Source organism: Gallus gallus, chromosome 1 (assembly GCF_016699485.2).
Source record: "Gallus gallus isolate bGalGal1 chromosome 1, bGalGal1.mat.broiler.GRCg7b, whole genome shotgun sequence".
Classification (NCBI taxonomy): domain Eukaryota; kingdom Metazoa; phylum Chordata; class Aves; order Galliformes; family Phasianidae; genus Gallus; species Gallus gallus.
Genome location: NC_052532.1, coordinates 50,641,793 through 50,666,220, shown reverse-complemented (window position 1 = coordinate 50,666,220; position 24,428 = coordinate 50,641,793). Strand labels below are relative to the sequence as shown.

Genomic DNA, 24,428 nt, shown 5'->3' with positions numbered 1-24,428 from the left:
CTTTGCAGAGCTGATGATGGATTGCACATGGGGGACACATAGCTGTGCCCTCTTTCAGAGTCAGCCCCTGCATCCCTCAAGATGGATTGGAATGGATTTTGGTACACGCAGCCTGCATTTTGGATATGGATAGGCAGCTTTAAACGTTGCATTGAACTAGGAACATGCAGGGCACGTGGCGCTGAACAACCCTTGTATGTTTTCATAGAGTCAGTCATAGAATCACTGAATGGCTCAGGTTGGAGAGGACCTTAAAGCCTACTCAGTTCCATCTCCTGCCATGGGCAAGGCTGCCACTCACCAGGTCAGGCTGCCCAGGCTTTGCTGATGTGGGGGACAGACACGCTGCTTCCAAACACTAGAGTGCTTAGAAACAAAATGACTTTAATGTAAACTTACAGCATCACTTAAAGAGCTGGAAAGGGGATAACAAGAGCCTGGCTTGCTGGCTGTTTGTTTTTGTTGCTCGGATACATTTGTTCCCAGCACAAGGGCAAAGCTTAATAAGCTGTTTCACATGGACAGTAAATTTTTAATTATTAGCTTGCTTCTTTTTCCTAAGCCTAGTGGCTCAACTGGGGCAGCAGCTGGGGATGGTCACTGCAGCCCCAGCGAGCAGCTCTGTGTTCAGCTGCAGGTGCCAGTGCCCTGACAGGGAGGATTGGCCGTAGCGATGGCAGAAGGGAGCTGTGTGATTGCTCCCGGCATTGGTACATGTTTGTGTAGCCCACCAGCACGCTCGTAGCCCAGCTGCAGCAAATCTCGTGGGAGCCAGCTTTGCTCTGTCACTGCGAAATGGCATCCGAGGAGCAGAGCAGAGCTGTCCCATCTGGGGAAAGGGCTCCGGGTCACTGAAGCAAGGCACTGACCCGAGGGATGGCAGTGCTGGGGAGAGGAGCTGGCTGGGGGCCGGGCTGCCATGAGCGGTGCCTTTGTGGCAGGCAGAGGCACGTCAGCAAAGGGTAAGGATCAGCCCCTTCCAGCCAGTGTTTGGGCCATTACTGTAAGCATCTCTGAGAACTCCAAACATAGCTGCTTTTTTGGAAATTAGGAAAATTTGGCAATCTTGACGTTTTGAAGGTTCCTGGGTGTGCTTTTCTCTCGTTCTTTCTTTCCTTTTTAGCGAAGAGAGAGATAATATAGTCCTTACCATTGTTTGAAATACACGGTGTCTATGTAAAGCCACAAATCTTTCAAGGCCATCCCTCTCTTCACTCTGCCAAATGAAATAAAAAGAAACACAAAAAACCACCCCACATTGTTTCACTTCTGCTTATCTTTCCTGTGCCTTACGGCTCAGACCATGACTCCCTTGGCTGAAATCCATCCCAGTAACGATTTAATTTGGGAGCCACACTTCACCTTTCTAAAAATAAGGAAAACTGAGAAGAAGAAGAAGAAGAGCGGCAAAGCTGTGCCTAATAAAGATACGAAATGACTTCTACGGGAGCTCGAATTAAAGAAACCGTGTTGCTCAGAAAATGCATAAAATCAGACCTCGTAAGCCTGCCTCTCTGCAGCAAGCTCTTTCCTGGCATTTTAGCCCTATTCTACAGTCTGGACCCTTTCCAAAGAGAGAGCAACAAATCATCAGTCATATCTTTCTTTTTTTTTTCCCCCCAGACACTTACTAAGAACCAGGCACACATGCAAAAATAAAGGAATGTCGAAAACATCCACCCACTTCTGTTTGATTGTCGGTGTTTTTAAAGGATTTGGCACATGTTGTTGCCCAGGACTGGACGTCAAACTGCTGCAAAACCCAAACCAGACAGATGTCCCTAAATGGGACAGAAATTAATCTAACTGAGGACACGTGATTTAATGGGACAATATGTGAATTTGGTGCAGTGGCAACTCGGTGCGTGCAGACCCCGGGCTCTAGGGCTTGAGGCTGAAAGCCTTGCTTTGGAAGCAGCTGGGCTGCGAGCTCTTCCTATCTTTCCCCTGGTAAAAAGAGACCTCCAGAATTCCTCCCCAACTGCTCTCTGAGGCTGCGACTGAAGGTTGGGTCTGGGCTGTGTGTCAGGAATGCACCTTGAAAGGCAGTGGTCTCTCCTCCCTCAGCACCTGTGTTCCTTCTCAGCTGTGTTTGTTCAACATCAAAGCTGATGGATTCTGTGGAAAGGAGCCATCAGCGCCAGCCTTGGTTATTCTCCACTGCTGGCACATCATAGATGGAGAGCAAGAGCAAGATATCATTATTTCTGCTATGTTATCAACAGCATCCCATGCTTTTTTCCCTTTTTTTCCTTCTTTTTTTTTCTTCTCTTTCTTTCCCTCCGCCAAATTCCAGTCCTCCAGATCATGGCAAGTCATTCAAATCCAGAAGGATGCAAAGCATCCACTTAGGGCACAAATGCCACTATTCTTTGCAACTGCTCAAGAAAAGTCAAGAGCCAGGAGCACAAAAGAGAAAGCTGTTGAACTGGTCCAAAAGGTCTCTTTATGATAAGATATGACGGATATTACGCCCATGCTCAGAGGATCCTGGCGGGTCACTACCCATTTTCCCTGCTCCTAAACAGCAGAAACAGAGCCGTGGTTCCAGAGCCTCCCAGCAGAAACAGGGAAGGGGGATATCTGTGCCTTACGCCCAGGTAACAGCCTGGGTTATTGTGCCCTGTAACCCATGCTGCCTTTGATATTTCACAAGCTCACTTCGTCATCTGGGGAAACAAAAGTTGTTATTGTTCTCTGGGCATACAGTGAAGGTGTACTCTCTCCTCTGCCTGCATTCAAGGGCATAAATCGACTTTTTTGCAGGGATGCAGGCTGGAGACATAGGGCCCTCAGCCCACCGTGGGGTACCTCACCTTCCCAGTGGGCCCATGGGGAGGCGAAAGGCAGAAAGGGCATCCTGGACAGACACTGAGCAGCATTGCAGGCAGCAGGACAAGGGGTCAGCATCCTGTCAGAGCAGCACAAGTCCATCCTACACCAGGGCTGCAGGGATACTGCGTGCCGTGGGGTCAACAGAGGCGTAGGCTGGGCTGGGAAGCACTGATGGGGCTGTTGCTTCAATGTCTGTGGGCAGAATTCAAGTTCACAACCCCAGCGTGCTGTCATCAGTCCAGCAGTGAGAAAGCAATGGATGCAGATCACTCTGCCTTTGCACCTGCCCACTTTGCAAGACCAAAGGGGCACACTGAATGCGGCGCAGACACGTGGGGCACACAGCAGTGAAGTAGTGGCAGGCACAGCGAGCCCTGGGGTGCTGGGGCAGTTGGGGGCAGGCAGATCAGCACGGCTGGAGGAGTTCACAACGCACGCACGCAGCTGTTGGCGAAGGGCCCAGGAGCTGGCAAGCATCCCAGGGAGAAAAAAACAGAACAAAACACTAAAACAGGCACAACCAAAGGGGGCCAGGATGGGGAGGGGTGCTTATGGAAGTCCATGGTCCTTGGCTCCCACAGCAAGAAGGGACGGGAAGTCCCTGAAAGTCCCGAAAAGCAACCTTGCTCAGGGAGGTCAGCACATTTGGCACGTTCTAAAGCAGTTCAAAACAAGGAGCTGTACTTCAGAGGAAGGAGGTCTCACTCTCCTGTGCCATGTTCACACCTTTTCTCTCACACTGAGCCTTCACAGTACATGCAGGTGGATCCTGAGAGGAAGCACAGTCTGAAATCTTCTGCCTGGAACTCGATGGGGTGAAGGAGAGCATGGGGAGCAGGGCTGGGATCACCTAACACCGTGCCACTGGTTCCAAGCTCACCCCGCTGCACATCTTGGAGCAGTTTGATCTCATTTGTACCGAATCAAAGGTTTGCAACGTGTAGCTGTGAATGTATTGATTCAGACTTTGGAGTTTCAGGGACAGGACTTATCAGTGCACCTGTTCAGAGAACTGTTATGAGAGCAAAGTATTTATGTGGCAACCCAAGGAGGAATCCAGGTGGAGAGTTCAAAAAACAGCATTCATTCTGGAAGAAGGTTAAGGGTAGGGAATATGAAGGCTGCCTCTGATGTCCCATATAGCTCAGAGTCTAAGCAGATGATCTGGAAAAGAAGGATGAGCAATATACTAAACATTTTTAAAAGATGACTCAAAGCTATAGACTCTTTAGGAGATCAGAAAGGACTGTAAGTAAAATGCAAATGTGGCAAATGGGCAACAACATGCATTTGCCAAGGTTTAACTTAACAAATGCCAAGTAAGAAAGAAAATTAAGACAAAATTCCACACAACGATATTATGAAGCTCCAGATTGCCTGCAGCAACTCGGGGAAGGGTATGAATATCACACAAATCCTGGCTCCGTGAGTTGATGCAGGTTAAAAAAGAGCACACACAAAACATTAGCATGCAGAAGGAAGAAGAGGAGAATAATATGGAAAATATGATAATGCTATTATGTAAATCAGCAGCTTAGCCTCTCTGGGAATACTGTCTGCAGTTCAAGCAAGCCTTTCTTGGAAAGGGCTGATTAGGGGCATGGCGAAGTCACTCACAAAGGGAGATCAAAATGATTGGGGCTGTTTATCTCGGAAAGGAAATGAACAAGAGGAGGTTGGCACAGACCAAGCCAGTCCAGAGCTTCTGGTTTTCTTCCCGTTCAGTTCTATCGGTATCATATCTGGTGTCGCTAAGGACAGTGTGAAGTGTTGTGGCTCTCCTCTGTCACACACAGCTTGTTCTTTCTCTCACCCTCTCACCCAGGGGAGGCACAGCATATGTAGATACGTTTTATATTTTGTTAGGATTTGGGGAGAAGATGGCGAAGGAGAAATAATGAGTACTCCCTAGAGTAGGCTTATAGTAGAGGAGGCAATGGTGGAAAAGAGATGGAGAGGGGTTTTGTTGCTGGGAGGCTCCTTCCAGTCTCTCAGGCAGAGCACAGCTCTGACAGCTGCCTCCCAGTGCCCTCAGTGGCCATAGGAATTTCCAGACATGGAGGTAAAGACTCAGAATTCAATGAATTATTCTGCAAGAAGTACCAGGGCAGCCGAAGGTACCCTGAGAGAAACAGAGTTTCCAAAAGCACAAAGTCAGCCCTTCATCTTGTGTACACGGGCCAGGTTGACCACTGCAGTGAAACATTCCCTCTGTACTCAGCACTGTGAGGCCGTACCTCGAGTGCTGCGTTCAGTTCTGGGCCCCTCACTACCAGAACGACATGGAGGCCCTGGAGCGTGTCCAGAGAAGGGCAGCGGAGCTGTGAGGGGTCTGGAGCACAATTCTGATGGGGGGCGGCTGAGGGAACTGGGGTCGTTCAGGCTGGAGAAGAGGAGCTCAGGGCAGAGCTGGTCGCTCTCTATAATAAGCTGAAAGGAGGCTGTGACATGGTGAGGATTGGCCTCTTCTCCCAGCTAACAGCAATAAGACGAGAGGGAATGGCCTCAAGTTGCACCAGGGGAGGTTCAGGTTGGATATGAGGAAAATTTTCCTCTCCGAAAGTGATGATGCACTGTAGCAGGCTGCCCATGGAGGTGGTGTCCCTGGAGACGTCCAAGAAAAGGGTAGATGTGGCACCAAGTGACACAGTCTAAAGCGATTAAAGGCACGGCTTTATGGCTGGACTCCATGACTTTAGTGGTCTTTTCCAACGTTAATAATTCTGTGATTCTGTGATCCTTTTCCCCACACTTGATGGCATTCAGGCACATCTGAGCCCACATGCTTGGGGAACACCTGTGTGTGCTGCAGCCACGCTGGGCTCCTTTGTGACAGGACCCCATGTGAGGAGCCAGCACGGTGCTCTGAGGACTTATTTCCCCGTCGCCCCCTCAGCAGACGACTGAAGGACTCAGCCCCCGTCAGCAGCCTAGCGGCGGGCCTTCCGCAGTCTCAACCAGCAGAACTGGGTTGGTGTACTCCTCCCGCTCGGCAGGGGGCGCACTGGCGGCGCTGCGTGTCCCCTCCCGCTCGCCGTACGGCGGAGCCCCGCCGCCAGGGGGAAGCAGCGCTTCGCCTCCACCGCCTCCCGCTCTGGCCGGAAGTCCTCCGCGCGGAGACCGTTAGGGGCCTCGGCCCGGCCGCTCTCGGATTGGCTGGCCCTGGGGTCACGACCCGGAGGGGGATCGGCCATGTTGCTGGGTGACCCCGCGAGCGGCGTCTGGAGGATGCGGCTGCCGTGAGGCCTCGGGGTGCCTCTCCCGGCCCTTCCCGGTGCGTGCGGGAGGTCGGGCCGGCAGCGGGCGCAGAGAGCGGTACCGGGCTGTCCTGACGAGGCCGCGGGGTCCCGCCGGTTCCGCTGTAGCCTGGCTCGCGGCCCTCAACTGACGGCCCCGGCAGCTCCGGAACATCCCTCCGGGAAGGGGGAAGTGGCCCCAGCCCCCCGCTCCTCCCCTCTCCTTAGATCGGCCGGCCGTTCCCCATGGCAACGTGGTCCCGGCAGGCCGTCCTGACCCTTTACCGGGCTCTGCTGCGCGAGGGCCGCGGGCTGCGCTATACCGACCGGGATTTCTACCTGGCTTCCATCCGCCGTGAGTTTCGCAAGAACCGGGGGCTGCAGCGGCTGGAGGATAAGGAGAGGCAGCTGGAGAAGGGGCAGGCTTTCCTGCAGAGCAAGCTGGGGGGCCTGGTGTAGAGGTTCCCTGTCCCCCTCCGCTTCCCTCTCCTTTCTAAAATCCTCTCACCTACCACGGGATGATGACTGCTTCCTGCCCACTGCTACCTTGAAATTGGCCAGAAGGTGCCTCTACAGCCACGCCAGGAGGGCTCTCCTGTTCTCCGTACAAATGCTTTAGGTCACAGGTAGGTCCCTTATACTCATGTAGGCCTGTTCTTTGTGGTAACGTGGCAGTTAGTTTTGTGCAAGCACATAATTTTTTGCCTTGCGATGAAGAATGCCTGGATCCTTGATCAGATGAGATAGGAACGTTCACTTTTAAACAGTAACTTGGCTTTAGAAAAGACATAAGTTCAGGCAGGCTCTGGCCCTTCATCTGCCTTTGCCTCAGAAAGGTAATCTTGAATCAGACTGCGAGTTTTCTGGTGTTCTCTTTCAGTTTCAATCCACCCACGTGCAGAGCAATGGCAAAATGCATTTTGCATGTGTGGCTGACTAGGGAATCTCTCTGAATTTAAACATAAAGGTCAGAGGTTAAGTGGGATTTGGAAAACAAAAACAAAGTGTATACGTAAGAGAACATTAACATTTGTGTTATACAGGACGTGTATGAAAACCAAACCCAGCAGCCTTGAGGGCAGGAGTAAATATCAGGTGGAAGCGAGGAGTTGTTCCCTTTGTGGTGCACTGTGGTTTGCAGTGCCGACTCCTGGATGTCTTTGAAATACCTGGTACCAGCTGTTGTCAAATATGAGTCTGAGAGTGGATACTCTGAGGCTCTCGAGATTTTATCAGGGATGAGAGTTTGGCAGTCTGTGTAGCCACATCTATGAGCGAAGTCGCAGGCCTTAGATTGAGAAGATAAATTGGTGTGAAACGGGGTATGCTTTGGCTAAGAAGCACCAGCTGGAGTTGCCCTGTTGTGACCCATCTGTTTGATGCTCCCTTCCAGGTGAGATGGCGGGCGCTGGGCCGCGCAAAGGCAAAAAAGACGACAATGGCATTGGCACAGCCATCGACTTTGTGCTGTCCAACGCCCGGCTCGTGCTGGGCGTGGGTGGAGCTGCGATGCTGGGCATTGCCACGCTGGCTGTCAAACGGGTGAGCTGGTGATGTTGGGAGGGAAGTGAAAAGACATGGGATGTTGGCACTAGGTGGGGAGAAACGCAAAAACACCGGGCCCTTATCAACTGAAACTGTGCCTGGTGATGTTCCTTTAGATGTATGACCGCGCAATCAGTGCTCCCAGCAGCCCCACCCGCTTGAACCAGTCGGGAAAGAGAAGCTGGGAAGAGCCAAACTGGTTGGGATCCTCCTCACGCTTACTGAGCCAGGACATGAAGACTAACCTCAGCCGCTCCCTGCAGACCCTTCCCACTGAGTCTTCAGCCACAGACACAGGTACAGAGCAGTGTGGCATTTTCGTGTTGCAGAATCATCTTGGCCTGTCAATCCTTTAAAGGAACATGGAAGAAGAGAATGCTCTCTCTAGCCTAGTATTTTGATGCTGTTGTTTTAAGTTGATCTATTGTTAGCTTCCAGGATTAGAAGTCAGATTGGGAATTAGTGAGTAATATTCATGTCTATTGGCATTTCTCATTTCTTTCATAAATTCATGGACTTGAATTTTATCCTCCTTCAGACTTTCCTTTGAAACTCTTTGTTGCTTTTCTTTTGGCCTTTCCAATTCATTTGCCTCTTTTTAAGAGAATACTTAAGCGGTGAATCATAGAATCACAGAATCCTTAGAGTTGGAAGGGACCTCTGAAGGCCGTCTAGTCCAACTCCCCTGCAATGAACAGGGACAACACAGCTAGATCAGGTTCCCAGGGCCTTATCCAGCCTAGCCTTGAAGGTCTCCAGGGACGGGGCATCAACCACGTCACTAGGTAACCTGTTCCAGTGCATCACCTCCCTCACTGTAAAAGATTGTTTTCTTTTTCTAACTTAAATCTCCTCCCTTTGAGCTTGACTGTACCGGTCATTTATAACATTATTTTCCATGTTATTTCTGTGATCTTTCTAATAATTTCTGTAACACTTTTGGCCTTTTTAGTGCTGCTTAACGCTAAGCTAGTCTTCAGCAAGCTGTAAAAAGGCCCTTGGCAGTTGTCCTTCCAAGTGCAGTGATAAGCAATTTAATCCATATGTGGGTTTTTTTGTGTGAATTTTTGTGTTGCTTTGTTGTTCTTACTGGTTTGATTTTAGGAGATTTTTGGAAGTTTTACACTTAGATTTAAAACAAAAAACGTGGGGGACCTTCTTAGACTGACTGACTTAGAAACAGCAAAACAACAATCAAGCTTTAACTTCCCAGGTATTCTGCAAGAAATTCAGCTTTGGGATGGCAGTAGATTTCCTGCTGAGAAAGCATTAAGTAACTAGACAGCTGTAACGGGGGAATGAAGACCATTTGATCGGACTCACCAAAGATGAAGACTGGGACCAAAGATGAGGATTGAGATTGTAGTGAGCTGGGAGTTGGCTTCTTCTCTTGTGTAACTAGTGATAGGACTAGAGGGAGTGGCTTCAAACTGGAGCCTAAACCTTTCCTGGTGGACTGAACACTCTGAAAGAGTGGTCAGGCACTGGAATGGGCTATCCAGGAAGGTGGTGGAGTCACCAACCCTGGGGGTGTTCAAGGAACATTTGGACGTTGTACTGAGGGACATGGTTTAGTGAGAACTATTGGTGATGGGTGGATGGTTGGACTGGGTGATCCTGCGGGTCTTTTCCAACCTTGGTGATTCTTTGATTCTATGAAAACACTTAAGACTTGTCTCACGTATTTAGGTTAAAAATTAATTAAAATGTAAGGTGAAAAAATAAGTTGTTTCATGAATAGTCATTAAAAAGACTTTGTGGTTTTGTGGGTTACTTCCTGGTCGCACAAATCCTGAAATGTGTCCAAAAGACTCCACTGAGACAAAAGACAGCAGCAGCTGAGGCTGAGCAAGCTGGATCTGTGTGCTGTTTGGTCAGCCATTCTGTATGTGTTGTGAGGTAGCCACGTGCCTGTTTCCAAACAAGTGTGTGACAGCTGCTTGCCTTAACAGCACCACTGATTTGGGAGCTTCTCCTGCACTCTATTAAGTTCCACAGCCCTTCCAAAGATCCCCCAGATCTCTAATTCTTCCTTAATTCTTACTAATGACTTCTGAAAGTCTAGGTCCGTGCTAAGAGTAGTCTGAGAGAGAGAGAGAGGGATGCCCAGCTCATTCCTTAAGGAAAGCAGCCTGAAAAAGAGGGCATTAGAGAAACAATGCAGATTAGACATTGCATTATAATTGAAGCAGCAATGTAAAGCGTTATGATGCTGTTATACACATAAGAGCATGCTCTCGGCTCTTCATTCAGTTAAAATTTGAGGAGGTTTCCATTAAGGCTGTGATTGCCTGAGCTCTACTGGCTCCAAACTCCATCATTTTACTGTCTACCTTACCATTCTCATATATGATGATCTGAGACCCGATGACTACTTTATTGCAGATGGTGTGATCTCAGATCTCTTACTGTGGTTACAACTGGGTTTTGCTCACGGGTTGTAAAAATCCATTATAATGTTAGAAACTTGATGATGGTTGTTCAGGGGTGTTTTAGTGATCTGTTGGTCTGGCATCATGTTAAAAGCAGCTGAACTGCTAACAGTGCTGAATTTTTGGTGAAATGTAACTGCAAAACTGTCCACGTAGCCATTAATATTCTTGAAGATTCTCAGTACTCTTCTTCTGACTGATACCTGTATAAAGCTTGCAAAATGTCTGCTGTAAGCTTTTTTGGGACCTAAGAGGTGTGTTTCTGCAGATCACTTCACAGCAAAACACTACAGACAATCAACAGTCTTCCTTCTGTCTTGCAGACTTTTTTCGACCCACAAAACCCAAGCCATCTGCCAAGAGGAGCCAAGTGGAGCTGAAAAAATCCCGCCTTCGTCTGTCTCTGCAAGAAAAGCTGTTCGCTTATTACCGGAGGAAGGTAGCTATCCCCACAGATGAGCAGGCCCTGGCCAAGCAAGCAGCAGTGGACATCTGTGCTGAGCTGCGCAGCTTCCTCCGTGCCAAGCTGCCGGACATGCCCCTGCGTGACATGTATCTCAGTGGCAGCCTGTATGATGATCTGCAGGTAATTCCTGGGGCCGCGTGATGGGTCATTATTCAGCAGGCTGACGAGACAGGAGCATTGCAGGCGTCCCTCTTGGCAGTGCTGTCTCAGCACAGCATTATTCTGTAATAAGGCTCTTGGTGTCACGTTTCCCACCGTGAAGCCAGGCATTGATTGCTGCAGTACTGTTTGGACAAGCTTGAGCAAGCTGCTCAAGCAAGCTGATTTGTCTGCAAAGCATTTGATTTTTGCTCTTTGATTTCTCTGGACTGTCTTGACTATTCTTTCCTTCTCCCTTTAGCTGTATTTTTCTTGTTGCTTTTTCAGTACAGCTCTGTTTTCTCTCCGTCCCTTCTATCTTCTTCCAAATAGAAGATAGTTCCCTTAGAACTCCTTCGCATTCATGTAGGTCTTCCTTACTCTTTTTTTTTTTCTACTTTCTTTTTTTTTTTCTTTTTTAAATGCATGACAGACCTTGACTGAACAGCAGCCCCTGCTGCATATCTGCCCAGTGGAAAAATGCCCATGGCTAAAGTGAGTGATTCAGAGGCACGCTTTTTTTGTTTGAGTCAGAGCTCTGAAATGGCGTGCTGAGTGTCAAGTGAAACTTAGATCTGGGTTCTTAATCACACTGGTGAAAAGAGATCTTTAGTGACCTTTTTCTCATCGGTGTGCCAGACAAGGTGAGCACCTAGTTCTAGCATGGAATAATTAGAACATGGCAACTTAAGCTTGTCTAGAAATGCCTCCAGTTTCAAATTATTGTGTGGCATTGCTGTACCTTGGGCCAGCTGCTTCTCACACCTTAGAGCAAGAGGAGGTAAAATGATTCTTCTGTATGTAGTCCATGGCAGGTCCTGAAGTATTTGAAGATCTCTAAATAGTGAGAACCACATAAGCCTTATCTGTATTATACCTTAGAGTTACCTATTGATGATGGGAAATAGCCTATCAAGATGTCTTTTGACAACAGGAGGCTGTGAATGCCAGAGAGGAAACTGAGGCAGCTGAACCTTTATTCCAAGTTCCTTTGAACAGGGGGCATTCCAAAAGGCGGTGAATGAAATGGTGTGGAGAGAAAGCTTGTTCTTACCAACTTTTCTCTCTTGTGAAAGGTAGTGACAGCTGACCATATCCAGCTTATTGTGCCTCTGATGCTGGAGCAGAACTTGTGGTCGTGCATCCCCGGAGAAGAAACTATCATGAATATTCCTGGCTTCTACTTGGTGCGTCGGGAAAACCCAGAGTACTTTCCCCGTGGGAGCAGCTACTGGGACCGCTGTGTTGTGGGAGGTTACCTTTCCCCCAAAGCTGTAGCAGAGACCTTTGAGAAAGTTGTAGCTGGATCCATCAACTGGCCAGCAATTGGGTCTCTCTTGGATTACGTGATCCGTCCAGCAGCTCCCCCAGCAGATTTGACACTGGAAGTCCAGTATGATCCAGAACGGCGTCTTTTTATTGACTTCCTACCATCCCTCACGCTGGGTGACATCGTCCTTGTGGCCAAACCTCACCGACTGGCCCAGAATGACAACCTATGGCGACTGAGTCTGCGGCCAGCAGAAACGGCTCGCCTCAGGGCCCTGGACCAGTGTGATTCTGGCTGCCGTTGCTTGTGCCTGAAGATCTTCAAAGCTGTGTGCAAGTTGAACCCAGCCCTGGGTCACCTCACTGCCAGCCAGCTCACCAATGTCATCCTGCACCTGTCCCAAGAGGAGTCCAACTGGTCCCAGGACGTGCTGGCTGATCGCTTCTTGCAAGCGCTGAAGGGCTTGATCCGCTACTTGGAGGCAGGCGTCCTCCCTAGTGCTCTGAACCCCAAGGTGAACTTGTTTTCAGAGCTCACCCCAGAAGAGGTGGATGAATTGGGCTACACCCTCTACAGCTCCCTCTCAGAGCCAGAGGTTTTACTCCAGACGTAATGGGGCCTTAACTGGGGAAACATTGATAGGATTTAGCCAAGGTGGACTTTGAAATGTGTCTCCTCCCCCTCACCCCCACTCTCTCACACTATCTACTTCTGGTTCATTTGGTTCATTATTATTTCCTGCTGTGGAGTTGTTGCTCCCGCTGGATTTCTTGGTGCTACTGGTCCATTTCCACCATCTGTGCCCCAGCAGGTACCCATTGGCTATGGAAAAGAGGCTAAAACTGCAGCTGTAAGATCTCTGCATAAATCTTGCTGATGCTTAAGTGTCTACAAAAACGAAACAACAACAAACTCAACCAACAACACAACTATGCATTTCTTTCTCCTGTAGTGAGTCTTTCTTGCTGCAGTGAGTCCGTTTTGGTCTGAAGAAGGTGGAAGTGGGCTGGTAAATCCAGTGACAACTTTAGCAGACTTGCACTGAGGTCATTTCCTTTCCTTGGGTCAGATTTTGTCCCCATATTTCTTTTTCTCTCCTGTACCACACTCTCTCACTTTCCCTTTTTTTTTTTTTTTTGTTTTGTTTTTTTGTTTTTGTTTTTGTTTTTTTGTTTTTTACCAAGTCATGCAGAGCAGACTGAATGAGATGTTCTGTGTAGGGCTGTATGTTGTATGTCTGAGTGCATCATGATTAACAGTATTTAGTGCAGTAGTTCTTGAAAGAGGAGAACGCATATGGCTCCAGCTCCTACAGAGCCTTCTCATCCTTTGTCATCTGGGTTCAGGAGAAAGGCTTGTCCAGTCTGTTGCAAGAGCCTTCAGTATAGGCACTTCTCACAGGTGTTATTGCAGGGAGGAAGAAGCTTTTGTGGTGTCTGTGTGATGAGGCCAAAGGAGTAGGGCTTGCTGTTCCGGCCTAGCCAGGTCTGCTGTGTGTTGCTGGTGGGAATGGCCATGGGAATTGGGAGCTAGGCAGCTCCTCAGATGTCTCTCTGGCCTAGAAGAAGAGAGGCTGATTATGGAAGAAGGGTGGGAGGTGCACATGGGAACAGAGATTATTTTTTCATCTTTTCTGAGGTTTTTTTTTTTTTTTTTTTGCTGTTCTGGTTTATAGGAGGTGGAAGCAGGACTTTATGCCTCAAACGGTTTTGTAATAAGCACGTGTAAGCCAGATTCTCACCAGCTGTAAGTTGGTAAGGGTGATAGGGCTAAGCTGGTGTCATCAGAGAGGGTCTGTTCCATATGCTGATGTTATTATTCATATGCAGAGTTGGCATTTAGAAAGGAACTGTCTTTGCCATCTGCTCTCACTGTGTGCTTTAGTTCTCTCCCCTGGCACCTCAGAGGTGACGCAGTTTCCCATGTGCTGACTTTCCTCATTCCCGTGTGCTGACTTTCCAGTGTTGCCAGTTTACAGTTACCATTAGAAAGCTGGTGAGGGCACACCTTCCCACTCTATATGGTTGGACCTATTGATCATGCACTTCTGCCCACTCCTGTTTACCTCTGCTGTCAGGCCGTTCTCCCTTGGCTGTCTTCTCATCTGCTGCTGGACTGTGGTGTGGCTTTCGGGGGCAGCCGATGCACTGTGGGTATCTCTTACACTAGCTGCATGTACTCTGTGCTGCTGTCAGCCTTTTGGCCTCCTGTCTTCAAAGAGTGGGAGCCCTCTTGAGTCTGGGGCTATGTGTATCAAATGACAAGCACAGCCAGTGTTACAGAAACATAACCCATCTTCAGCACCTTTTTTTCCTCTTGCTGTCCAGCCTCCCTAACCAGGGAGGCAGAGTTCAGAGGGAGCAGGTATCCTTTTCTCCTCCCTTCCTCTCGGGACTCCCCTTTGACAGGGAAGCTTCAAGGTGAGTTTCAGGAGTGGAACCATGGAGGAGAGTCTTTTTCCTTGTTTTCTTTTTAGAGGCAGTGCTGGTGAGATGAGGGTAGGAGCATCTTTCTCGGACGATCCGTCCATTTTAGACAGTGTGTCAGATAGTATTCCGTATACAGTGATAACACGACGTTGCATTTTAAATTATTTAATCCTTAGGTTACAGGTATTTTCTAGACTGCCAGATGCATACTTTTTAAAGTGTGTGCGTGTATGTAAAGTCTGTAGTCTGTAAAAGGTAAACAAATTCCATTTGTATGACTTTGTGTTTCGTATGTTGTGCAGCAGTCACTGTTGCTCGGGTGTTGATTGCTCTTCACTCTGGTTCCCAGATTACACCCACTTTTCCCTGCCCTCCACTGCCTTTCTGTCGGCCTTCCTACCCTAAAAGCAGATGGATGAGACTTGGAGCCCACAGGCTGTCTGGGGAAATTCCTCTTTCTTCTCATTACTTGAAGGTCAACAAAAATATTAACGTATTGGGGTTGTCAGGCGTTCCCCTTCTGTTCATTTCTTCAGTGTGATCTCACTCTCACTTGGTGCTGAATCCGATGCCGTGGTCTTCATGTGGAACTGAGCAGCAGCATGGTTTGGAATGACTGAGACTATAAGTGCAAAGGTGAGACATAAGCAGGAGGAAGCCACTGTCTGAGCTGCTTAAGAACAGTTGCCACGTACATATCTGTATATAGAATTTTTCACATGAATGCTTTTATTTCTTCCTGGCAACCTAATGAATTAATATTTTATGGCCATTTCTTGCTGCTATTGAGCTCAATTTGTGTATCAAATGGAGACTGAAGCTGCCTTTTTGCCTTTTCTGTAGACTTTGCTCCACTTCACTTGAATCACGTCCATCATTTCTTCCCTTCAGTTTTTCCCTGTTCTGAGCTAGCCACAAGCCCGCTCCTGGGAGGCAGAAGCTCCCCTCCTATGGACAGCCACCACCACGGGCAGCAGCTGCCCTGGCAGTGGCAGTCTCAGCAAAGGCCAAAGATGTAATGGGTCACAGGGACACTTGCAATGAGGAGTGTTTCAAGAGCAGGGTCAAGTGCAAGGGGTGATAAAGGCAGGGAAGAAGGAACAGAGCAACTATGCAGGAAACTTACGCTAAAGCTGTACGAAGCTTGTGGACAAATGGATTGTTGCAGAGTCTTTCGAATCAGCACCTTTCAGCGTTAAATGCAGTGCACGTGTTGACGTACAGCCAGGAGGGCTGAATTACACGTAGGCTCCTTTCTCACCAGAGCTGTAGCACAGAGCAGGAGGACCTATAGATGAATGTGAAAAGGGCAGCTCTCGGCCACCTTCCTGGCAGAGCTGCCCAGAGACAGACTGATTGTAAGGGGCCCAGGGCATGCATTGCCTGCTTGCTGCCTGGGCTCCTGGAATGCCTTGGTGTGTTCTGCTATAGCTTAGCTTCCACAAGCTTCTCACGAGATTGTCATCTGGTTCTCTGTAACTGCGGGGCAAGGACCAACTCGCTCAGCGGTGGCTTTTCACTGCCGCTGAGCTTTACCACTAATCTTTTGGCTCAAATGAATTTCTTTTAAAGTGTTCAGAAGCAATTACGGAACCAAGAGGCTGCCTGCTGCCTCTCGACCCTCACTCTGTGTGTGTGTGTGGGTACTCGCAGTGTGCAGTGAAGAGATGATGCCCTGTTGCTCCTAGGTCTGGAGGCTGTGGACTTGTAAAGGGGAAAGTCTCAAGTGCATGGTCTGTGACAGAGTGCGTGACATTCTGAAATAAAATGACTTTCCACAGTAACCTGTTTGTCTCTGATGTGTTTATAAACAAAGGAACATCTCTCTGTTTTTGTGCCAGGGAGGGGCGTCACCTTTCTGCTGACAGCTTTCTGCACCACACGGTTCTCAGGGGACGGTCATGCCCCTTGCTGATTCCCTGCTTTCCATTTGCAGCTTGGGGCGCTCTGCAGCTGCCTTGAGAACAAGTAGGTTGGTGCTGCAGCACGCTTGCTCCTGTCAGTGCTTGCACCAGTCACAAGATAATGATGGCTCTCCGCCTTGTCTCCTTTCTCTGATAGCTCACATGCCTGGGCCAGCACCCGTGCTTCATGTGGTTCTCCAGACTTCACAGGCTTCCGTGCATCTTTTAATACTGACTTTCCTGCACAGCCTTTCCCTGCCCTTGGCTCAGTGACACCTTTGTTTCTACATGCCCAAGTGCGCTCCTGTTTTATCCAAGCATCAGCCTTGGGGCGGTGAGGAAGTTGCTATAGCTCCGGCACGCAGCAAGCCCCAGTTTTATGTGTCTGCTTGGGGAGGTGGGGGAAGTGTTTGACATAAAGAGAACCATGAAGTGATGCCACTTCTGATGAATCCCTGCTCCTTAATTCTCAAAAGACACGCTAGGGTAAAGACATCCTGTGAGAATTGTTTTAATGAGGGCTAAGCAATTACCATTTAACTAGCTTGGAGGATATGCTGTGTTAGAAACGGAGTCTCCATCTCTAGCATTCCTGATACCCCTTGTCTATTTTTTTTTCCCTTTAATCTGTTCCGTGATAGAAACAGATCAGGTGAGATCAAGCATATTTCACATCATATGGTCTCTTATGGGAACAGCTAATACAAGCTGCTCTGTGGAAGCTGTGCCAGCTATGACACCCCTCGCATTAATGCCCTTGGAAAGCTTAGGGCTTGCAATCCATATTTAATGTATGTAGCAGTTTGCACTTTTGCATAAAAGCTGTCCCGGCATGCACAGTGAGATCAAAAGATAGGGTTTGTTTAATGGAGAGAAGAAATAATTGAGTGGAGTCATGGTAATTATTTCATGTATGCAAAAGGTTGCTGCAAAGAACAGCACAAATGGCTCTCTGCAAACACTCCGGTTCTCTTTTGTTCTTAGCCTAACGAACAAGCAGTTTATGAGAGCATACCTTGTTAAATAAGCACAGTCTTGGCCTGGAAATGAATGTAGCCAAGCTTACATTTAAAAATTCAAAAGATACAAAACCTTCTTAAAATAGTTGTCATGCAACAAGTATGTCCTCTATGCAATCATGGTGTAGTAGTTTTATTAGCATACTCTGAGAAGGACAGCGTTATTCACAAGTCACTGAGCCAGAAATGGAGTGGTGAGCAGGCTAATAATATCTTTGTAGTATGTGATCCTGTGCAATAACCTTGCAAATGGTGAGGCTGAAGAGACTGGTCAGACCAAAGGGTAAAGCAGAGATCTTGAAGTCGTTCCATTCATAGAAAGTATTCTTGTCATTTTACGGATAGCGGGAGAGCAGGAGTTTGGCATATGGAACTCAAACTTTTCTCCATCTTAAGCTTTCCAAAGTACTTGTGCAGTAGTCGCTGTCTGAACACAATCACTTTAAGCACACTAAAAAAGTCAGATGGGTTTTTATTTTGCTGGTTCAATTTCCCTGGCTCCAGTAGCTAAGTAGCAATTCAATCTGTCTTTTCAAACTCAGTGCTAAACTTCTCAGGGGAAATATGTATGTATGTGTATATATATATATACACGTATGTCTATAAATTCTATCCACGTTCCTCATGAAAAGCCTTCTCCATATGAATAACAAGCAAAAGTTGCTTCCATAAGTTTTCTGGGTTTGGGGTTTTTTTTGAGTTTTTAAGTGTTTTAAGCCCACCCCTACCCCTGCCTCTTGTGGTAGAATCATTGCCATTCCACAGAAGCAAAGGCAGCAGTGACATACTGCCCTGTTAGACATCCCACTGCAATGATCCCAGTCCCGTAAGGCTTCCTTGTCTCATTCTGCTCAGTATTGCAAGGGACATGATCATAGTAGGCAACAGATACAAAGGCACAGATGGCAAATGATGGAGTGCATTGGCTCTTTACCTGGTCCCATGCCAGACATTTTGTCAGAACTCACAATGCGCTGTAGGCAGGCTCCTTTGAAAGGCAAAGATGCAATCATTCCTGGAAGGACTATGGCAAAGAGACATTTTTGCCTTCAACTTCTTGAATTTATTTAGTGCGGCGGTTAGTTATGGCCTTGGACATAACTACCTTCAGCTACCTAGATAATATCATCTGAATTATGTTCAGGCTCCTGGTTGTTTATAGCAGTGGTGACATGCTGTCAGAGGGCTTGAGATATGCCAAAGCAAAGATTACAGAAGATGCAGTAATCCCACAGAACATCACTCCCACGTTGCTTGTCAGAGAGTGTTGGCTGGGGTCCCAGCTTCTTGGCATTCAAGTGGAGGTTGGGTTTTGCTGAGGCAAGCGCGTGACCAAGTCACAAATCTTCCCTTCATTCCTAAATCACCACAAAGGGACAGCAGCAAGCATCTAGGACAGTGCCTTTTCTTGAACAACGAACTAGTGATGTGTAATAACAACCCTCTTAAAAACAACAACAACAACAACAAAACACTAATTGCTATCTTGCATAAGAAGAGAAAGTAGGAAGAGTGATCCATCTTCATCACTATGCACTGCAAAGGAAGATGTGTGGTGTTGTGGGCACAGTGTTCTCCCAAACTGAGTGGCTTGGGACAAACTCAGCCCTTTTATGGTCAGATGGAATATGCACTGCCTCAGGGAGACTCGCTTTTCTGGTGAGTGTTCAGCTTGAAGATCAGTGAGTGTCATTGAGAACTCCTGACCAAGACGTTCAGATGTTACCTTCCTGAACAGCGCCTACATTGCCTCAGACCCAGAGGAGATGCCCACCTTTGTCACAATCCCAGGAAAGCTCTCACCCTCTGAATGCTGAAAGAGCAGGCCAGCAATACCCCCTGGCACAGGTGGGTTGCTGTGCCTGGTTCCTCAGACAGAGCTCACACAAAAGTCAAGCTCAGAAACATCTTCCTGCCGGCAGCACTGCAAAGCTCCCTCACCAAGCACCACAGTGGCACAAATGAGAGGGGCAGCAGGCTGAGAAACCACGACATCTACTCAAGACAATGCTTTGGCCACAAGGTATTTAGAGTGACTATTCTCTAGCTAGTCCATAGCCAATCCCTCCATAACGCACCTAAGGAGGCTGTGCCAAGGCTGCCCATGCCAGCCACCACCCCAGGCTGAAGTGTAGGGAGCAGAGCAGACTTCTGGAAGAATCTTCTTTCCTTTGCCAAATATCCCAGTGCAGAGACCTCAGGAGGGAAAAATGAGAGTCTCTAAGGCAAAGGTTATCAGCTTGGTATCCGGAACATATCAACATCCACCAAGAATTTCCCCCTCCTCCCCCATAAACAAACACATATATTGAAACAGATTAAAGTCTGCTGGTAAATTCCAGCCGCCAAGAGCTTTTGCTTACAGAGTGGAGAAGGATTACAAAATAATGGCTACAGTGTTCCCTATGGACCCAGGGAGCTACAGCCTCAACTCTGATTGATCCCCAGGTGAGCTGAAGAGTTCTGCCTGAACTGCCTGGTATGCCTGTGCTCCTGCTGAATCTGCCAGCAGCAGAGACCAACACATACAAGATATCCTCAGGATCCTGTTTGATTTCATTAACAGAGTACACGCATTTGCAGTTTCTCCTCCTTGCCTTTCAATACGCTCTGAAGTTACATGAAGTTAGAGTTGTAGCATCACAGAATATCCCAAGTTGGAAGAGACTCGTAAGGATCAGTGATCCCAACTCCTGGAAAGTTAAAGACAAAAAAAAAGCATTTGCATTGTCACTCTCCTCATCCTGTTTCACAGCAAGGCACGAGGCACCTGGCATGTGTGGCTCCAGCAGATGCTGCTGAGGCATCTTCACTTCAGTGGGTGCTGAGTGCACACGCATCTGCACTGGGTCTGCATAATTGAGCCCTGGTGAAGAACAGCAGTTTCCAATGAGATATGATTCTGTTCTTTTATTGTTTGGACAACTGGAAGGCTTTCGTTTGCGTGCTAAGCTGCTCCCATGTGTGCTAATACACACAAGGGATTATACTTGACCCTCAAGTCCTTTCATCAGAATAAAATGCGTCTGGAAGATGAGAAAACCCCCAAATCCCCAGATGCTCTGAACAAAAGTCAGCTCCCTTCCCCTTCGCACATATTTTTTGCTAAACATCATTTGCAACCCGTTGTAGCTTTGCTCAGGAAATTCATGCTTGGGCAAGTTACAAGTTAAATCTCACCTCCCTCTTACTGGATTTGCACAATGTTTTTCCTCATGGCAGCTGGCCGCAGCCTGTCCAGCTCTGAGTAACTGAGCCTCTGGAGAAATGTATTTTGTGAGCTATCAGCATGTGCTTGGCATGCCTGCTTTTGCTCAGCAAGAAGAATGTAGGTGGACAACCAGGAGTGTTTCCATATCTGTCTGAAATTATTGAACTGCAAGTTGCAAATGTAAATTGCAGATTTAATCCTTTTTTTTTTATTAGCCTCCTTTCAAATGTCAGTGATATTTACCTATCAGGATGGAAACATAAGAAAGTGAGGGGGTGGGTAAGCGATGAATGATTTATTAGAGATTCCATTTGGTGCACCAGTCCAAAACAAACGAGGCACAGCATATGGCTAACTTATTTTTTGTTTGTACATAATAAAAAATGGACACTAATACTTCCCAGCTCGATCTTTAATCACATATATTCATCTCTTCACCCGGTTTTAAAATGGAAGGTCTATAAAGCAATCCTTAAAGAGCTTACAACGAGGATCTGGCAGAACCAATTCTCCAGTTATCCGTTTGTGCCGCATGAGGGGAGAAGCAACCAAGCACTGCAAATTACCCTGAACTGCAGAGACTGTAGGTAATTCTCCCTCAAAATTGCTCAGACTTTATAAGCACTTTGCCTCAATCCATCTTTGTGTTTCCCTCAACACTCTCTGCCAGAAAATTTCCTCCTGGTGTCTGGAAATTCTTTGCTCACTGAAGTGTAGAGTTAGGCTGCATGCCTGGGGTTTGTTTCCTGTTGTCCCGCCCATGAATGGAAGCTTCAAAGGACAGAAATTATCACCAGGACCCCCCCCCCCCCCCGGGGTGTGAGACCCTGCAGGAGCCCAAGGCACTCTGACAGAGCCACCATGGGGCCTGCAAACCCTCCTGGCTGCCTCAGCATTCCAGGAAGGGGCCAGCATCTCCATCTGCATTACTGTTGCTGGTTATCTTCCTGGCCCTGGTAATGCCCTGGCAATGCATATCCCCCACATCCCCCTCCTCGCTTCCCGCTATGCAGCACCACAAGTGCCTCCCCCCTTGACAGTCCCTGAGCGTCATATACAGGCCAGCTAGACTGTGCAAAGAGATGTTACTATGGAAACATTTACGTCTTCCCTTTGTGTATTTAATAACACAGCATACAGCATGTTTATCTCCTGTACATTTGCTGATAGAAGAAAAACTTTTCCTTTGCAATGTTAGCTTTTAAAATGAAAGACAGACAGAAAGAAGGACAGGCAGACAGACAGAAAAAAAGCAAGCACACATGTTGACCTTCCATCTCTATGAAAAAGAAGGGTGAATGGAGGAGAATCAGTTTACCTCCTGGTGCTTTCTGCAGTGCTGTATATATATCTGAGCATTTCGTCACTCCCCAGCAAGGTCATTTTGGCCTCTATCCTGCTGTGAGCTCTGCATGAGCATCTCCTCTTGCCCGCAGCTGGCCCTTCGCTTCTGGATATGGATGGATCTGACTTATCGCCGGAGCTCTCTGCTGAGGTACCATGCCTAAGGCAGGAAAACAACATCAGCGGAGCTAAAGCTGTTAACGTGTCATCAGGAGTTTATTGACCGTGCACACACATTAATCTTCATTCAGAAGCCATCTTTTTGTGCTGCAAATTCAATTTTCTTCAGAGCTATCAGGCTTCTCTCCACACATCTAAGCCACAAATATATTCTGCAGTAGTAAAAAAGGAACATTTGAGTTAGTGGGTAGCTAGTAGTTCTCTGCTTAGAAAACATTTGCTATTTTATTTGCACAAAAAATTCCTAAGGAACTGTTACTTAGGCTTGAAGAATTATCTTCTAGCTCAGTCACAAAACTCAAGCCTTAAAGGAGAAACCTCTGATGTAATATCTGCAAAAGCAGAGATGTGTTTCGTAATGGAATTAGAGACATATCTCATTAAAATTATGTAACAAGGATAATTCTGCAGTCTCTTTCAGGAAACAGGGAGAAATAACACTTACTAAATGGCTGGCTTTTTGTTACCTGATTTCACTTCCTGAATTAAGGTTGGTGACAAAAACAAAAAACAAAACAAACAAAAAAACCCCAACCTGTCTGGTGCTCAAAATGCAGACAAATTTCCACACATGCAAAATAAAAAGGGAAGTGGGCAGCCAGGAAACAGGCAGATCTGGGTTAAGTTCCTCATTACAGGCATCAGTTTTGCTTGTATGATTCTTGCTCACACATACCCAGAGTCCTTTCTGCAGAAATCTATAATTACCATTTCAAGAGGAAGGATTGGGTGGGTAGAGCATTTCTGTTTATTTTGCTACAATTACAGTGGTACAATCACCTTTTTCTTTGCACTTGGATGTGGGGGATGCGAGAGCCCTCCCTCAGCCAGCCAAAACACAGAGATGCTGCCTTTCATCCACCCAATCCAATCACCTACCGGGCTTCTTTGGAAGCTGCTGCATCCATCCTCTGAATTTTGCTTTGAAGCCAGATCTGCCTGCTCATTGGCACACGTATCAGAGCAGTCATCTGAGATCACTCAGTTGCTATCGTGTTTTCTGGCATTGGAGAGCATTTTTCTCTGCTGCCTCTTCCATCTTAGTGAGCCATTAAAAATCAATGCTTGATTCTAGAAAAGCAAAACCAAACCAAAACAAACAAACACACAAACACACACCAAAGCCACAAAACACCACAGCAGAGGAAAAGTTGTTTTTCTTTCAGCAGCCAATGTTCAGTTTACAGAGCTGGAGTGACATACTCCGATCTGTAGCGGTGATGGTGACATCCTGCTGCTAAAAGTAGAAACCTGGCCATGACTGTCTTCCCTGGCCATGCCTGTCCTCTGGAATTATCAGTGAAGCTGTTTAATGAGTTCCAGGCAGCTATACCTGTGCAAACTGAGCCAAGGCCATGGCTGTACACAAACACTAACCAGCCCTAACTGGAAAACAAGGAAGCCTTTTGCAGTGGAGCCAAGAGGAGTTTGACCGACAGGGTGATAATGTTTTGGGTAAGTAATGATCCATGGAGGGGGGTTGGAGCTTGATGATCTTTAAGGTCCCTTCCAACTGAAGCCATTCTACAATTAACCTTCAGAGCTGATCGTGTGCTGTAGGGCTGGCAACGTGGGAAAGCAACCAAAGGCTGGGTACTGAGAGAGCACATGGGTAGCAATCTTCCCAGCTATCTCAGAGCTGCATGTGGTTCTTTAGCATCCTCAGAGAATCATGAGGAGACTGAAACCATCTGTTCCCCATGGGTTTCAATATGGGGTTAGCTGAACCAGATGAGGGCCAGAGGAGCTGCTAGAAACGTACAGGCTGGGCTAGAGGTGAGGGAGCAGGGCTGCCTTCTCACTTGGCTGATTTAGTCAAGAAAAAACATAACGTAAAAGTGCTTGAAAATCTTCCCAAGGTGGGGCTGCTTGCTAGGGCTGTGAGGCTGTGTAGATGACCCACTAATGCTGTCCTCCACCTGAGTAATGGCTGCCCTTGTGTCTCCTCACAAACCACCCCAGGCCAATGTTACGCCATAGCTACAAGGCTGGCAGGGTGTGAGGGACACAAACACACGGCCCATACCCCACACAGCCCTATCTCCGTGGGGCAGGTAGCAGGCAGGGAGGCTCCCGCTTATCTGAGGGAGCAGTGACTCTCCTCAGCAGAGTTCTGCCCTCAACTCTGCTGGGCATCGTCTGGAGGGGCTGTTAAGAATGCAGAGGGAACAGTGCTTGGAGAGGGGACAGGACTTCGTGTGAAGCGCGTAAGGAACTGTTAGTAACAAAGGAAGTGTGGTGCTTGAAGGAAGACATGCTCGCTCCCTTCCCGCCGCCATTTTACCGCTCCGGCTCCTCCGTGCCACTTGCCTCACCACCTGGCCTCTTTTGGGCCTCAGCCAATGGCGGCTCAGCGCGCACGTGAATACCACGCCACCAGCCAATCAGCGCGCTGAGCGCTACGGCTTTGTTGGCGGGC

General features: G+C 47.8%; 2 protein-coding genes and 1 long non-coding RNA gene across 5 annotated transcripts; 2 read left to right on the top strand and 1 right to left on the bottom strand.

The window, feature by feature from the left end:
* The first annotated feature begins 6,007 nt into the window (after positions 1 to 6,007).
* Positions 6,008 to 7,495, top strand: LOC124417586 (MIEF1 upstream open reading frame protein-like). The gene is made up of 2 exons (XM_046907934.1): positions 6,008 to 6,697; positions 7,465 to 7,495. Exon 1 carries the CDS (start codon positions 6,318 to 6,320, stop codon positions 6,528 to 6,530), a length of 213 nt encoding a protein of 70 aa, XP_046763890.1. The 5' UTR covers positions 6,008 to 6,317; the 3' UTR covers positions 6,531 to 6,697; positions 7,465 to 7,495.
* On the top strand, positions 6,008 to 16,135 carry MIEF1 (mitochondrial elongation factor 1). The gene is made up of 5 exons (XM_416248.8): positions 6,008 to 6,697; positions 7,465 to 7,613; positions 7,733 to 7,913; positions 10,372 to 10,634; positions 11,729 to 16,135. The coding sequence occupies exons 2-5, from the start codon at positions 7,470 to 7,472 to the stop codon at positions 12,533 to 12,535; spliced, it is 1,395 nt and encodes a 464-aa protein (XP_416248.2). The 5' UTR covers positions 6,008 to 6,697; positions 7,465 to 7,469; the 3' UTR covers positions 12,536 to 16,135.
* LOC107053686 lies at positions 15,982 to 24,308 on the bottom strand. Of its 3 annotated transcripts, none has more exons than XR_005848998.2 (3): positions 22,889 to 24,308; positions 21,804 to 22,161; positions 15,982 to 19,967 (listed from the first exon to the last, which is right to left on the bottom strand). It is a non-coding gene; the product is annotated as an uncharacterized LOC107053686 (long non-coding RNA). The 3 variants fall into 3 exon arrangements; XR_006932712.1 differs by having other exon boundaries at positions 21,804 to 21,989; XR_003077727.3 differs by having other exon boundaries at positions 15,982 to 22,161.
* Between the last annotated feature and the right edge of the window lie 120 nt (positions 24,309 to 24,428).